Here is a 16,220-nt window from a genome sequence, read left to right as displayed (position 1 = left end):
TATGTTTCTTGATACATGTTTAGAAATATAACTTTAATCTTAAATTGAGGGCTTTTTTTTCATTTTAGTCTTTTTAAAAAATGTTTTAAAAACATCACCGTCTTGCAAATATACATCTGATTTAATGTACCGGTAGTTCTTAAATGTTTTGACGTTTTTCTTACTTCGAATTCTATTGTTTTCTTACCGAATTTTCACTTTAACCACATGAAACTATGTAAAAGTACATTTAGGCTGTACGTATGATATTGTCATTTAAAGGTGTAATTTTTATTTGTTAGTTGTTTATGTCACTACTATTGCCATTGCATTCAGTGACATACGGGAATTACGATTTACGAGTAACATTAGTACAAAAAACATTACGAAGGATTCTGTACGGTCTGGTACGGGAGGAGGTCCATGGGGGGGGTGACACCATGAGTTACCGCAGTGGGTGACACCAACCCTAGTGACGCCACTGTGTGCTTTCCCAAGAATTGTTATAGTAGCCCTGTGATAATGATACAGACAACACCATATTTCCATGGTTGATAGAGCAATCATTATAATGACGTGGAGCGGTGGCGCCAACCGCTATCGAACTACGCTGCGAACGCTTCCAGCCCTCCCACCACCCACCGCTTATATATGCTGATATATAAGCGGTAGAGCTCGCAGTTAGACCCGGCAGGCCTCCCTGGTTAATTCTGCAGATTTGTTCATAAAATACTCCACAGGGTCAGTGGTGGTGTCACCTTGATCCTCAGTGCTGGCATTGCTGAGCCCGATCGCCGCTAAATTGATTTAATTCCCCTGCTCCTGTGTGATTTCGCTTTCAGGATGACCATAAGTTGACTCAAGGAGAACTGGAAAAGAAACATCAGACTGACCTGAAAAAGGTGAGACACGTGCACACGTGCACTTATTGTGGCTGCAAATAGAGCCTCTAACTCTTTGCGTGCATGGCTAACACTTTTACTAATGACATTTAAATGACATCCTTGATGTATTACAGACGTTCACATCAAGGAACCGTATCGTACTGCGTTTGCAATCGCAGGCCCTGTCACATACACCGCAGCAGTGAGCCAAACTGGGCAATAGTCCATGGGCCGTAGCAGACATTGGTACAACCTAAGTTAACACAATGTCAGCTGTACCAATCTATGTACATGTCTAATAATAGTTAATTATGCCATTCACTGTTATTGGCCACAAAGTAATTGACACCACTGCAAGTTATGCTACCTCAGGTCGTAATAACAACTTAAAACTATAAAAACTAAATTTTCATTTTATTTTACCAGGTAAGGCCCACTGAGCTATAAAGCTCTTTTTCAGAAGTGACCTGGCCACAAATGATAGCTCAAAGAAGTGGCTTATCATGTGGAAATGTATAGCAGCCAAATACTCTAAAAGCATGTTTCTAAATATGGAGGGAAAACAGAGAACCCGCAGAAAAATCTACACGACCACAGGGAGAACATGCAAACTCCAAATATGCAAGCGTCAGAATCGGAATCGAACCCACGATCTTCTGTATACGAGACGAGGTAGTTAACATCTTGCTACCGAGATGGTATTAAAACCCTGGGGGGAGGGGAGGGGGGATGTGTCCATATAATTCCTTGCAACGGGGCCCATGCCGCTTTGCTGGGGCCACGATGATAACGGTTTGTGTGACGCTGGGCCAGGGTCTGTCGGTGGCCGTCGCCGCCGAGCGTCTGGAGCGCAACGGCCCCAACTCGCTGACGCCCCCAAAGGGGACCCCCGAGTGGCTCAAGTTCATGCGGCAGATGATGGGCGGTTTCTCGCTGCTGCTGTGGGCCGGCGCCATCCTCTGCTGGATCGCGTACGGCATCCAGTACTCGCAGGACATCAACATCCCGCGCGACAACGTGAGCACACGGGGACACGCGCGGGCACTGGTTGTGCTGGTGACGGTCATTGTGGTGGTGATGGTACCAGCCGATGGAAAACGTGGCCCTGAAGCAAACATTATTTTTGGGTGTGAGACATGACTGTGCTGGGTGTGTAACTTAATTACTTCACGACTCGCATGAAATAGTGAAGTTAATAGACTCGTTATAAATATAAATAACGAGTCGATTATATTATAAATAACTAGTCTATTATGTGGCATTGGAACGATGGAGATTTCTATATTTATTAAAAGCTATCAGATTTTGAACTGATACAGTATGTGGCGCACCCATATTTTAAATAAATCAGGGGTCACCTGAGCTATTTTGAGCCCTAAGCTTTTGCTTAGTTTGCTTATGCCGAGTACCGGCAGAGGAAGGAGGAGCCAATTGCACATTTGACCAGGGCCCAAAACTCCAAAGGGGCCTACATATATTATTCTTAATGAATGCATATTACCTGCCATGACTCATGGATCAGAAACAAGAAATGTAAAGTGTGCAAAGAATGGAAAGTGATCAAATTAACGTGCAGAGGTGCACACTTTGAATTACATTGACAGAATTATGAACACACACGTGTGTGTTTTGGTGTACATGGTGTGATTCGCTCGTATGTGCTGTGCAGCTCTACCTTGGGGTGGTACTTGCTGCCGTGGTCATCCTGACCGGCTGCTTCGCCTACTACCAGGAGGCCAAGAGCACCAACATCATGGACTCCTTCGCAAACATGGTTCCCCAGGTAATAGCGGCCAGCATCGTACCTCCCACCGCATCATTGCCCAGTGATATCTAAACCAGTTCTATCCTCCACCCCACTTCACCAACCTGCACTGACCAGCAATTCATTTTGCTGGTCAGTGCATCGCTTTATTTTATATGTATGCCTCGCTTCCCACAATGCATCTTAATGCATAGGGAAACATTCATCCAAAGTTAATTGATACAAGGGCTGGGAATGTTGACAATATTTGCATGATTTAGTTGGGTTGTTGAGTATTTCATATGAATTCAAACTTTGGCGCTACAGTGAAATCAGCACCGCTCAATTGCGAATGGCCGTATGTCTCTTGAGTGCAGCAAGCCCAGGTGATCCGAGGGGGAGAGAAGATGCAGATCGTGGCCACGGGCCTTGTGCTCGGTGACCTCGTGGAAGTGAAGGGTGGCGATCGCATCCCCGCGGACCTTCGCATCATCTTCGCACAGGGCTGCAAGGCACGGCAGCACATCCCACAGCGCAATCGCAGCACTCATCACACCATGTATGGTGTGGTTTTTGGATTGTGGTGGTTTGGAGTGATGCGTGATGTTTGTAGTATGTGTGTTGTGGTGTTTGGTGGTATGCTACATCGTTTGGATCCTGTTTGGGGTGGAGCAGGTGGACAACTCTTCCCTCACGGGGGAGTCGGAGCCTCAGCCGCGAATGTGCGACTGCTCCCACGAGAATCCTCTGGAGACCAAGAACCTGGCATTCTTCTCCACCACGTGCCTGGAGGGTGCGCACCTCAGCCACACAGGCAGCCACACCGACACGAGGGGGGATAGTGTGATGACACTTTAGAGCAGGGGTTGGAATTCTCTGGACCATGGACCTGTTTTTGGTGCCGGTATTCCGGCCTGTACCTGGGGCCTGTATTCGGGGCTATGTACGTCTGCGGCTTCACTTCACGTGGCCCACAGTCACATGAGGCCTGCCACTTCGAAACGTAGCACAAGCAGAATGCATTTGTCATTGCGAGCATCTTAGCAACACTAACCGTGTGCAAGAAGGGAATATTTCTGACCTGGCAACAACACTGTTGAATACATTTTTAAGCGCTCTGTCACTTCTTTCATGGCAAGGGCCCCTTAATAATTCGTCGACACGCACATTATTCTTTACAGTGTTATCGGATGACATAAAGTTGTCCTTTAATGCGTGGCCCCCTCCCAAAGATATTTGAAAGTCATATTCAGTCCTCAGTCAAAGTTTTCCCCCACCCTCTAAGGCACACAGTGCTGAAATAACGCATGCCTTGTGATTGTGTGTATGTGTGCGCATGTCTGTGTGTGCACGTGTGTATGTGTCTGTGCGTGTGTGTGTGCTCGTGTGTGCATGCACGTGGTGCGGCAGGCACGGCATTGGGAATTGTGGTGAGCACGGGCGACAACACGGTGATCGGCCGCATCGCGTCGCTCGCCTCGAGCCTGGAGAATGGCAAGACGCCGATCGCCCAGGAGATTGAGCACTTCGTGCACATCGTAGCGGGCGTCGCCATCTCAATCGGCATTCTCTTCTTTATCATCGCCATGTCGCTCGGCTACAACTGGCTCAACTCCATAATCTTCCTCATCGGCATCATCGTGGCCAACGTGCCTGAGGGGCTGCTCGCCACTGTCACCGTGAGTCGCGCCCACAGGAGGGGTGGCATCGGTTGCTCCGTGCGTCGAGGAGAATCGGAGTGGAGGCACTCGCCTACCCCGACATTTCTGAGCCTGTATTAGAAATTACACATTCCGATGGCAGGCGCAAGCCCATTTCCACAGGGCAGCTTTTGCTGACTCCTAATATTGGTGCAGAAAGCCCGTTCCTCTTGCGGGTTTTGCTATCGCGAGTCGTCACACCTCGGCCTCCTCCCCCGCCAGGTGACGCTGTCCCTGACGGCCAAGCGCATGGCCAAGAAGAACTGCCTCGTGAAGAACCTGGAGGCGGTGGAGACACTGGGCTCCACCTCCATCATCTGCTCTGACAAGACGGGCACGCTCACGCAAAACCGCATGACAGTGGCGCACATGTGGTTCGACGGGCAGATCCACACGGCTGACACCACTGAGGACCAGACAGGTGTGTGTGTGTGTGTGTGCGCATGCACAGAGAGATGGCGACAACGAGCTCTCACGAGGCATCGTGATGGTGGTGGTTTGACGGTGGTGTTGTGATTTCCACGGTGTGGTGGTAGTGGTAACGGTGGTGGTGTCTGTCATAATCAAATAACATCGTAACATCGTCACGACATCATCAAGCACATCATCATCAGGACATGGTGGTGATGATTGTAATGTTGTGAGATTTAGGCCAGCTGTAATGATGTTGTGATCATGTGTAATGGTTTCGTGATGATACCATAGCGTATGCTCTTGTATGTGATGATGATGATGATTATATTCTTGGATCTTTCGGTAAAGTCACGTAGAAGGGAAATAATAAAATAATTAAAATAGACAGCTCTGTTCTTCACCTGAGGACGGCTGTTGCTTGTGTTGTGGCCGAAACGTCGTGATAATTTTATAATGTTTTATTATTATTTTATTATTTCCCTTCTACGTGACATTACCGAAAGATCCAAGAATATGAATCCCTGCAGTCACGAAAGCTTTAAATCGATGATGATGATGATGTAGTTCTGTGATAAATGTTGTAATGTTGTGTTAATGATGTGAATGATGTAACCTTGTAATGTTGTGAAGCTGTGATGTTTTTACGATGTTATGATGATGTTGTGATGATACGTGCTGTAAGTCAGCCGTGATGTGATGTTGAGATGATGTTACGATGATGTGTGCTGCAGGTCAGCCGTTTGACATCTCCTCGTCGACCTGGATGTCTCTGTCGCGTGTGGCGGCACTCTGCAATCGCGCCGAGTTCCGGCAGAACCAGGAGGATCTACCCATCTCCAGGGTAACCCAGCCACCTCATCATAAACCAGCCCAACCACTGCATCACTTAAATGACCATGATTATCTCAACTACACAGTGACGTGGAGGTGTGGTGTTCGTATACTTGGTGTGGTGCATTTTATTGGTAAACACGAAATGGCTGTGGTGTGACAACAACGGTGTTGTGATCGTGATGGTGTGACCATGGTCGTGTGATGATGGCGGTGCTGTGACGATGGTATGACAGTGGTATTGTGACAATGGCGTGGCTGTGGTGATGGTGGTGTGACAGTGGCATTGCTGCGACGATGGCAGTGTGACAATGGTGGTATGATGATGTTGTGATGAAGGCGATGTTATGACGATGGTGGTGTGATAATGATGGTGTTGTGAAGATGGTGTTTTGACGATGGCGGTGGTGTTGATGGTGGTGTGACAACGGCGGTCCTGTGACGATGGTGGTGTGATGGTGGTGGTGTGACGGTGTTGTGACGAAGGCGATGCTGTGACAATGGTGGTGTGATGATGGCAGCGCTATGACGACGGTGGTGATGATGGTGATGTGACAGTGGCGGTGTTGTGACAATTGCGGTGTGACGGTGGTGCTGGTGTGATGTCGTGCAGCGCGACGTCAGTGGGGATGCGTCCGAGACGGCTCTGCTCAAGTTCACGGAGCAGCTCCTCGGCTCCATCGCCAACATGAGGGAGCGGAACAACAAGGTCGCAGAGATCCCCTTCAACAGCACCAACAAGTACCAGGTACTCACACACTCAAAAAATACCAGGCGCTTGTACGCAAGCTCCAGTTACTCACACACAAGTGCCAGGTCCTCGCACACAAAGACCAGGTACTCAACATGCACAACAAGTGCCAGGCACTTGCACAACAAATACTTTGGTTCTCACACACAAGTGCAAGGTACACGCACGCAAGTACAAGTTTCTTGGAAAATATGCAAAAGGCAATGTAGCGGTTAGTGGGCTGTGCTAAGAACCCGGCGACCTGAGTTAAATTCCCGCTGATGGCCAACACCGATGACGATTATCTGAACTAGTCCTGGGCCTCCTCTAGGTCGACTCAACCTCAAATGAGTACCTGGTGCGGTGTGTAAATATCGCCACTCAGGACACAAAGGCGGACAGGCTTGGTGCTGGCCACCCACCTCCTCGTGTACCGTGCCGGCGTTTATAGGTGCTCGCTAACAGCACTTGCCCCAACAGTCTGTTAAGGCTATAGGGGGGATCTTTGTCTTTGTTGTATCTCCGGCAACCTGAAGGATATTCGTCCTGAATAGGCCCTCGCTCACAGCACTTGCTCCAACAGCCCGTACGGCTATGGGGGGGATCTTTATCTCTGTTGTCTGCGCCTGTGCCCACAGCTGTCGATTCACGAGGAGGAGGGTTCCACGGGCCACCTGCTGGTCATGAAGGGGGCGCCGGAGCGAGTGTTGGACTGCTGCACCACCATCATGCTGGGAGGCGTTGAGGTGCCACTGGACGAGGAGAAGCGCGCCGACTTCACAGAGGCCTACACCGCCCTGGGGGGGCTCGGCGAGCGTGTGCTTGGTGCGGCTCGCTCGCACGGCACACTCAGCATTCTCACAGCTTCACCGAATCTTCACAGGTTCACCGAATCCCTACAGCTTCACCCAATCTCCAGACTCTTGTGTGCATGCTCACTGACAGGCACACATGCAAACACAATGAGACACACACTGTGCACACTCCGCACTTCAGCCCAGCCTGGACACACCTAGGCACCGTGCTCCTGTGCACACCAACCTCCTACGTGCATTCTACAGCCCCGCATGCTGCTGCCCTGCACGCTGCTGCCCCACACTCTGCTGTTGACCTGCACACTACTGCCCCACATGCCACTGCCCCGCACTCTGCTGTTGACCCGCACACTACTGCCCCACATGCCACTGCCCCGCACTCTGCTGTTGACCTGCACACTACTGCCCCACATGCCACTGCCCCGCACTCTGCTGTTGACCTGCACACTACTGCCCCACATGCCACTGCCCCACACTCTGCTGTTGACCCGCACACTACTGACCCACATGCCACTGCCCCGCACTCTGCTGTTGACCTGCACACTACTGCCCCACATGCCACTGCCCCGCACTCTGCTGTTGACCTGCACACTACTGCCCCACATGCCACTGCCCCACACTCTGCTGTTGACCCGCACACTACTGACCCACATGCCACTGCCCCGCACTCTGCTGTTGACCTGCACACTACTGCCCCACATGCCACTGCCCCGCACTCTGCTGTTGACCCGCACACTACTGACCCACATGCCACTGCCCCGCACTCTGCTGTTGACCCGCACACAACTGACCCGCATGCTGCTGCCCCACAGGCTTCTGCCACCTGCAGCTGCCCTTGGACGAGTTTCCTCGCGGCTTCACCTTCGACACGGACTCGCGGAACTTCCCTGTGCAGGGCCTCTGCTTTGTGGGGCTCATATCTATGATTGACCCCCCACGCTCCACCGTGCCGGACGCCGTGTGCAAGTGTCGCTCGGCCGGCATCAAGGTACGTGCTCACATGCACACGCACGCACGCACGCGCACGCGCTCACATACACGCACACGAGTACGCGCATACGTGCTCACATGCATACACGCTCACGCACGAGGGACGTCTCACCTGACAATCGCAGCGGTTGATTCACCTGAGATGTCACACATACAGGGAACCACATGCATGGGGTTCTCATAACTATGAGAACCAATCTCTTTGAGGATCATAACCCACAAAGTTCACACTTTGGGAAAAAATGTTTTGAATCAGTGAGTTCCTGTGCTGAATCATGAATTTTACGGAATTCAGTACCATCGGCAGTGGTGGAAATTCCTCCTTCCTTTGGCAGGAAGCAGTCTCTCCTTCATGTGATTACAGTTGACTTGCTCCAGATTGGTATTTTATTGACCCCGGAGCGAAGATGGGTTGAGTTGACTCGCAACCTGAGTTTGAACTCAGGGAATTTGAGTTGAGCACTCAAACCACAGCAGCGCTCAGCTGGAGAGAGACAACGACTCTGGTGGTGGTAATTGTCCTGGTTGTGATGAGGATGATGAGGAGGATGGCATTGATGGTAATGGTCCTGGTGGCGATGGTGTTGTTTCGGGTGGTGGTGATGAGGATGATGGTGGTGGTGGTAATGGGACAGGTGGTGCATCCGTCAGTTATCTAAGTCAACCCATGGCACCTGGGTCTGTTCCATGACCTGCCAGCAGTGAGCCTACGACATGTCACGTGGCCTCAGAGTGCACCTAGCCTGTCACAAGCGCCATGGTTACATCACCACCACTTTGTGGCGAACGGTGATTGTTGTTTTTGTTGGCAATAGTGAGGATGACGACGATGGTGATGATGTTGCATGGCAGGTGATCATGGTGACGGGCGATCATCCCATCACGGCGAAGGCGATCGCGCGTAGCGTCGGCATCATCTCTGCCGGCAGTGAGACAGTCGACGACATTGCCAGCCGCCTCAACATCCCCCTCGACCAGGTCAACCCACGGTACGCACGCACACACATGCACGTGCACTGATAGGAACACACGGGTACAAAGACAACTATAGCCCATATAGCCTACCCAGGGTGGTGAGGCAAGTGCTGTTAGCGAACACTTAAAAAGGCTAGAACAGCACGCGAGGGGGTGGGTGGCCAGCACCACGCCCGCTGCCTTTGTCTCCTGAGTGGAAATGCTAAATTGAGTCGGCCTCGGGAAGGCCCAGGATCCGTTCAGATAATCGTCACTGGTGGTGGCCGTGAGTGGGAATCTAACTCGGTTGGCCGAATTCGTAGTATAGCATGCTAGCTTCTTGACTACTGCTCCCCGTGGGTACAGACAAAAGACAAACCCCCTGTATAGCCTCAACAGACTGTTGGGGCAAGTGCCATCCGAACGCACATGGGTACACACACACGCGAACATAAAAACAGGAACATGTGAGTACATGTGCATGAAGGGAGTTCTCGACCACGGGGGCAGTAGAGGAGAATGTGCGTGCGACGTTGTGCACGGTACAGGGACGCGAAGGCTGCGGTGGTGAACGGCGGGGAGCTGAAGGACATGGGCAGTGACGAAATCGACTGCATCCTGGCCAACCACACGGAGATCGTGTTCGCTCGCACGTCACCCCAGCAGAAGCTCATCATCGTGGAGGGCTGCCAGAGACAGGTGCCGAACAGAGACACAAAAGACAAAGATCCCCCATATAGCCTTAATAAACTCATGGGGAAAGTGCTGTTAGGGAGTACCTATGAAGGCCGGTACAGCCAATACTTCGTCTGGTCACTTTTTACTTGACATTTCTGATGTTTACATACTGCACCAGGTACTCACTTAATGCCGAGTCGACCTAGAGGAGGCCCAGGAACGGTTCAGATAGTCATAACTGATGTTGGCTATGAGTGGGAGTCGAACTCGGGTCACCAGGTTCATGGCGTGTGATAACCATACACTACTGCTCCCCGCAGAGGACACTACACACCACGCATGCCCTGCAGCAACACCACAGTGTCAGGATATATGTCCCCCAGAATATACGTTCCTCCATGGACGAATTTTAATTTCCCCTCGGAACCAATATTCCATAATATAGGTTTAATTACCTTCATCCAGCAGTGGATTGATCATGGCTGCTGCTGTTGATGGATTGGTCATCGCGAGCGCATGACTCTCTGTCGATTCTACTCGCGCATTTAGGGCGCAATCGTGGCAGTGACGGGAGATGGCGTGAACGACTCTCCAGCACTCAAGAAGGCCGACATCGGCATCGCCATGGGCATCTCCGGATCGGACGCCTCCAAGCAGGCAGCTGACATGATCCTGCTGGATGACAACTTCGCATCCATTGTCACTGGTGTTGAGGAGGGTAAGCAGCGGCCATCACCCATCACACTTACGATATCAGCACCACCACCAGGAATGCCGCCACCACCAGCAACACCGCCACTACCAATCCCATCACTGTCACTGCCACGACGACCGCTGCCATCACTACCCCTACTGCCACCACCAACACCTCCACCACCAGCAATGCCACCACTACCAATACCACCAACTCTACGACAAGCGCCACTACTACCCCCGCCGTCACCAGCACCACCACCTCCACCACCGCTCCAACCACTGCCACCACCAACCATCACCCTCACCACGACCACCGCCATCACCGCCACTTCCACCATCACCACCACTTCCACCATCAGCAAAAAATTTTATTTTTTAAACAAAAGTGACAGCAGCGCTGAATGCGATGGTGGTGCGAGTAATGGTGGTGGGTCACCGTGGTGGTCTCCAATGATGAGAGTGTTGTGCATGTGTTGGTGCGCTTCTGCAGGTCGGCTCATCTTTGACAATCTAAAGAAGTCCATCGCTTATACCCTCACCAAGAACATCGCTGAGCTGTGCCCATTCCTGATCTACATCATCGCCTCCATCCCGCTGCCCATTGGCACCATCACCATCCTCTTCATCGATCTGGGAACGGACATCGTAAGTATCGCACTTTGTAATGTGTCTGCCAACTTTGCACACGCAATTTGAACGGCCACCAACTCCTTATGCCTCGTCTTGGTTGCGCAATGCTACACAAGCCCAGCACACACCAACCACCAACCTGTGCCATTGCGGCACCATGCAAACCACTCCAGTCTGTTCCCCAGCGTCGTACGTACACGAGCGAGTACTCGCACCGTGCCTCCGCAGCAGCTCGTGCCCTGATGTACCGGTCCCTAGCAATGTAAACAGCACAGCTGTCGATTGCTGAACGCTTTCAGCGAGTACCGACTTTAAAAGCAAAAATTGTGTCAAAATTAACAAGCAAACATACATTTTATAAAGCAGCATGATCAGCAGCCTCTACCATGAGCTCCATGAAGCTAACCTAAAACATGAATTTTACTTCATTGGGCTATCATTTGGCCACAAACGATAGCCCAATGAAGTGGCTTATCATGTGGAAATTTACAGCAGTAAAATACTCTAAATGCGTGTTTCCACACGACCACGGGGAGAACATGCAAACTCCAAATATACAGGCGTCAGGGTCGGGATTGAACCCACAACCTCCTGTATACGAGGTGAGGTAATTAACATCTCGCTAGCGTAGCACCGAAGCAGAGGCAGGTAGATGATTGAGGTTCACTGGATGAGTGCATGAAATATTTATTGAGCTTATTTATAAAACAAAGGATAAAGTAATGAACAGGAAAACGAGAGAGCTTAGTAGAGCATGTGACATTCCAGAGCACTTATTGGCAATATACATAGATATGTTTTTGTTTTTCGGTTTTGAATTGCTCGTGTGCACGCACACTCCTCCGCCTTCTACAAGTCCCAGCTTCATTAGTGCATAAATAGAGTTCCAGTTGGATGTATGGCTTTTGTTAAATATTTGACATTTCCATTTAAAACAAAACATGTATTTATTCATTATTTCTGGAAGCCTCATAGCTTACCCAAAATGTAGGCCTACTCAAATCTGGCTCTGCAAGGTCTCACTGCATTATGAGCAGAGTAATTTGTGCAACATTCATGATGGCTGTATCCACCAATCGATGGAGAGATATCCTCCAAACATTTCAGTTCCGGTGGAGGTGAATGAAATCCACGTGTTGTTAGAGAGCTACCTGTGCATACTGCTCCGTGCAAAGTGTATGGAACGCTAATTCCAGCTGGGCTGGAAGGGAACTTGCTCATTCTGTTCCGCTCCGCGTGTGCGCGCGCAGATCCCGTCTATTGCTCTGGCCTATGAGAAATCCGAGAGCGACATCATGAACCGGCGACCGCGAAACGCTCGCACCGACCACCTGGTGAACTCGAAACTCGCCACCTACTCCTACCTGCAGATCGGTGAGTGCCGCTCGGCCTGCCTGCGGGTTCACTCACCCTTTTCCACTTCCACACCCGAGCTGCGCCAGTATGGGTGATTTTTTCCAAGCCAGGCTTCACAAGAAGACATCGAAATCTGGTTCGGGGCCAAGCAGGGCCAGGGACGTGGTTTAGAATTTTTCCTTTAGTCACTACACTTGACAAACGTGTGCCACTGACGTCGTGCGTTCATTGCGTGCGACATCAGCGGCACAAGTTCAGATTATGCAGAGGAAAAACAACATGGCTTGGCACATCCCCAGTACGGCCTGGATGTACAGTGGAAAAAGTATACCAGGGAATCTGTGGTACATAACGCCAGGTGGTACTGCGGTTAAAAATCTCAACACGTAATCGCAACTGAATTCAAATCCCTCCTGATAATCGACTCGACTCATCTTGTTTTCTACACATCAGTATTTACGTTCCACAATTTGAATCTTCATAATGTTTTACCGTTTCCCAGTTACAATTGCAAAGTTGCTACAGGGCTCGATTGTCATTCTCTTTGTATATGCCTACGACCAAATTACTCATCATGCACTGATCTCATCAGATCTTCGTAGGTAAGCAGGGTTGAGCCTGGATAGTGCTCTGATGGGAGACCACCATGAATAACAGGTGTCATAGACTGCACGGTCATGTGCTGGGTAGCAGAGGGCTGTGCAACAAAATCCGTTGTTGTACTGTACTTTGTTCCCTTGTCTATGCTCCTGACCATTGCCAACCCTCACCGACCAGCGTAGTGAAGTATGGTCAAATAATCTCGCATGATCCACACAGCATGGGGAAGCTCTCATCCAGCAGTGGACTGACAAAGGTCTGTACATGTACGTACACGTATGGGTGTGTGTAACCCAGCGACCAGAGTTCAATTCCCACTCATGACTAATAACAGTGGTAAATATTTGAACCAGTCCTGGGCTTCCCCGAGGTCGACTCAGCCTCAAATGAGTACTCGGTGCGTAAAACATCGGCACTGGGGTGACAAAGGCGGCTGGGCGTGGTGCTGGCCACCCATTCACTCATGTGCTGTGCCGGCCCTCATAGCTGCTTGCTAACATCCCTTGCTCCAACAGTCTGTTAAAGACGACGCGACGGGACGTTTTTACTTTGTGCTGTGTGACCCACGAGTGCAACCTGTGCGTGCCCGCAGGTGTGACGCAGGCGGTGGGGGCATTCCTCGGCTACTTCACGGTGATGGCCGAGGAAGGCTGGCTTCCGACCACATGCATCGGCTTGCGCCAGCACTGGGAGCAGGTCGATGAGCAGGAGTTGGAGGACTCGTATGGACAAGAGTGGGTGCGTGCCAGACGCTCACTTCGCATGCAGCAGCACACGCCGGCACCAGTGCCGCCTTCACACGCGTGTACTGCTTCTTAAAAAACAATACACTTTAGACCTCGCTTAGCGCTCAAGATGCATGAATATGTAGAAGTGAGCACTGATGGAATCGGTGCTAAAAGGGGCCATTATACCATTGCATATATCGAAATTCATTTCTGACAGCGTTATTTATTATGTATGAGCAATATATGACGGCTTCATTGGAGTATCGGTAATAGTGCTAACAATAATATACAGATGGTAGACATTTAATAAATAAAAAATATTGTTGTTTTTATTATAACATCAGTATTATGTATTGTACTCTCCAGTGCAAACATCTGATGCTCCAAAGTGATACTTTTCGTTGACACTTTGGTCAAATTTCCAGCACTAACACTTGCGAGCTTTTTTCCAGAGATTATGGGTCTAAAATGCTCACAAAACCACACAAAGATAAGGCAGAGAAACACTAAGGCGGAGTAAACACATCGGTCGAGCGGGTGTTTTATTTTTAACTGCCGAGCACTGCGTGGCTCAGTGCGTAGTGTCATAGCATTAAATAACAATTCTGTAATAACATTGAAAAAATATCTATATCTTTTTTCAATGCAATCATTACCATGAATCGTGATAATCGAATTTATGGGGGGTGGGGTGCTGGTTGGCTCAGCGTACATCACTATCATTGGCTGAGCAAATGTCATCAAATTATCTGGCGGTGGGTGCGTTTACTTGGCACTGCGTGTTCTCACTCTTAAGCACCTTGTAGATTTTAGTATTTTCATTTTTTTTAGTACAAAATTTCCAACAGGACCAAGAGCACCGTAATGATTCGGCATTCTACAGGGTCGTGCTGAGCGAGGTCTGCCTGTAAATCGTTCATTTTAACAAAAACAGGAAATATTGCATAGCAGGCTTTTCTGTTGAGTGTGTCCAGGCATCATGCATTGGACGCACTCACTTGTGGTCTGCACAAAAAAAACTATCGCACGCCTAATTTCCAGCTCCAAAACTTAAATATATTGGTTTGAGTTAATCCAACAAACACTTGTGGCAGAGTGTGTGGGAGAGAGTGCTCCCTACTATGCAGGGCTAAAGCTGAACAAGGCGACTTGAAGGATTTTTTAGAAACCCTGTGAAAAATATCTTACGCAGCTGTTCCCCGACACAATTTCCGCGAGATTTCTGATGCTGAGAGCACAATTCAAATAATTTGTAAAAATATACCAGCACAATTACTAGGCCCAACATAGGCACTATCAGGCATTCTTTTACCAAATTTGAAAATTGCCTCTACGTTACTCAATGGGATTGCACACACCTGGTTAAACAAAATAAACTTAAAACGTAACTTTTCCCGAAGACACAGGAGTTGTGGTCAGACGCCGGGCAGCGCCCTGAGCCGTACGCCCGTGTCCGCGCGCATGCAGACCTTCGTGCAGCGGCAGAAACAGGAGTTCGTGTGCTACACGGCCTTCTTCATCGCCATCGTCATCCAGCAACTCGCCGACCTCGTCATCCGCAAAACTCGCCGGAACTCACTCTTCACACAGGGCCTTTTTAGGTAACTCAGGCTGGAATGTCGCTACCCACGGTCACCGCCCATGTCAGGAATTGACCCCACATAATTCCAGGAATTGCAAGGTGAATGCTAGAGGCAAAGAGTAGAACAACATGGGGAAAGAAAGTGCTCGAAGCTGGCCTCATGTCATCATTCACGTAACAGAATTTTGGACCGGGAAGAATACATTCAGTATTATTGGCCATTATTTCTGGATTGCAGGAATGAGATATCCAACGAAAAACGATGTTACGTTTTGGTCCCCTCCCACCGGACAAACTGGTATCGCCTGGGAATTTGCTCGGGCAATGCCACCCAACCTTACATTACCCTTCGTTTGAAACCTCCGCAACTTCTGCCCATCGCAGTTTTGCATTTCCTGGCGGGGGAAATAAAAGCCATGGTCGTTCATGTTGAGTAGTCAAGGAGACCAATGAAGGCTACTGAGCATACGGCTTGCACCCCTGTTCCGTAAGTTAGAGGGCAGCCACCCCCTCTCCCCTTTTCCTGCTATGTTCTCATGCCCATGGTCCAATCACAACCCCTTGGTTTGCCAAGTCCTTGCTTGGGTCAGGAAAGTGTAGCATCTTCATTGCTCCTTCCGTAAAGGTGAAGTCTGTACAGAGAGGAGATGGTGGGCGTTTCCTCTGTGTGCACCATCGTGGAGGATCATGGTTAATAAATAGCAGACTACATTTCCATCTCTTCACATACCTTTTTTTGTGCACCAGCCTTACAGCCTTGTGGACCTTGATTTTCCAAGAGCATTAGTTTAAGCAGGCAAATCTCGTATTTTTTTCAGTTTTTATTTCTACTATATTATACTGAGCTGGGTGGTGCTGCGGTTAGGGGTTCGAGCCCTAGGGTTTGAGAGTCAACTCAAATTAATCGTC

General features: G+C 49.8%; 1 protein-coding gene across 1 annotated transcript in view; it reads left to right on the top strand.

Annotated features, from left to right (window-relative positions):
• LOC144718962 (potassium-transporting ATPase alpha chain 2-like) overlaps positions 1-16,220 on the top strand; it is a 28,418-nt gene that overhangs the window by 8,719 nt on the left and 3,479 nt on the right. The window contains exons 3-20 of the mRNA XM_078594605.1: positions 822-881; positions 1,677-1,880; positions 2,533-2,646; positions 2,985-3,119; positions 3,283-3,400; positions 4,018-4,286; positions 4,530-4,728; positions 5,453-5,562; positions 6,166-6,300; positions 6,921-7,107; positions 7,910-8,085; positions 8,940-9,076; positions 9,590-9,740; positions 10,269-10,437; positions 10,906-11,060; positions 12,296-12,419; positions 13,594-13,739; positions 15,197-15,330. Coding sequence (XP_078450731.1) covers positions 822-881; positions 1,677-1,880; positions 2,533-2,646; positions 2,985-3,119; positions 3,283-3,400; positions 4,018-4,286; positions 4,530-4,728; positions 5,453-5,562; positions 6,166-6,300; positions 6,921-7,107; positions 7,910-8,085; positions 8,940-9,076; positions 9,590-9,740; positions 10,269-10,437; positions 10,906-11,060; positions 12,296-12,419; positions 13,594-13,739; positions 15,197-15,330 — 2,723 coding nt within the window. The remainder of the gene's footprint in view (positions 1-821; positions 882-1,676; positions 1,881-2,532; positions 2,647-2,984; positions 3,120-3,282; positions 3,401-4,017; positions 4,287-4,529; positions 4,729-5,452; positions 5,563-6,165; positions 6,301-6,920; positions 7,108-7,909; positions 8,086-8,939; positions 9,077-9,589; positions 9,741-10,268; positions 10,438-10,905; positions 11,061-12,295; positions 12,420-13,593; positions 13,740-15,196; positions 15,331-16,220) is intronic.

Source organism: Lampetra planeri, chromosome 5 (assembly GCF_965212315.1).
Source record: "Lampetra planeri chromosome 5, kcLamPlan1.2.h2, whole genome shotgun sequence".
NCBI classification, from domain to species: domain Eukaryota; kingdom Metazoa; phylum Chordata; class Hyperoartia; order Petromyzontiformes; family Petromyzontidae; genus Lampetra; species Lampetra planeri.
The sequence above is the reverse complement of the archived record's forward strand: the minus strand, read 5'-3'. Positions and strand labels throughout refer to the sequence as shown.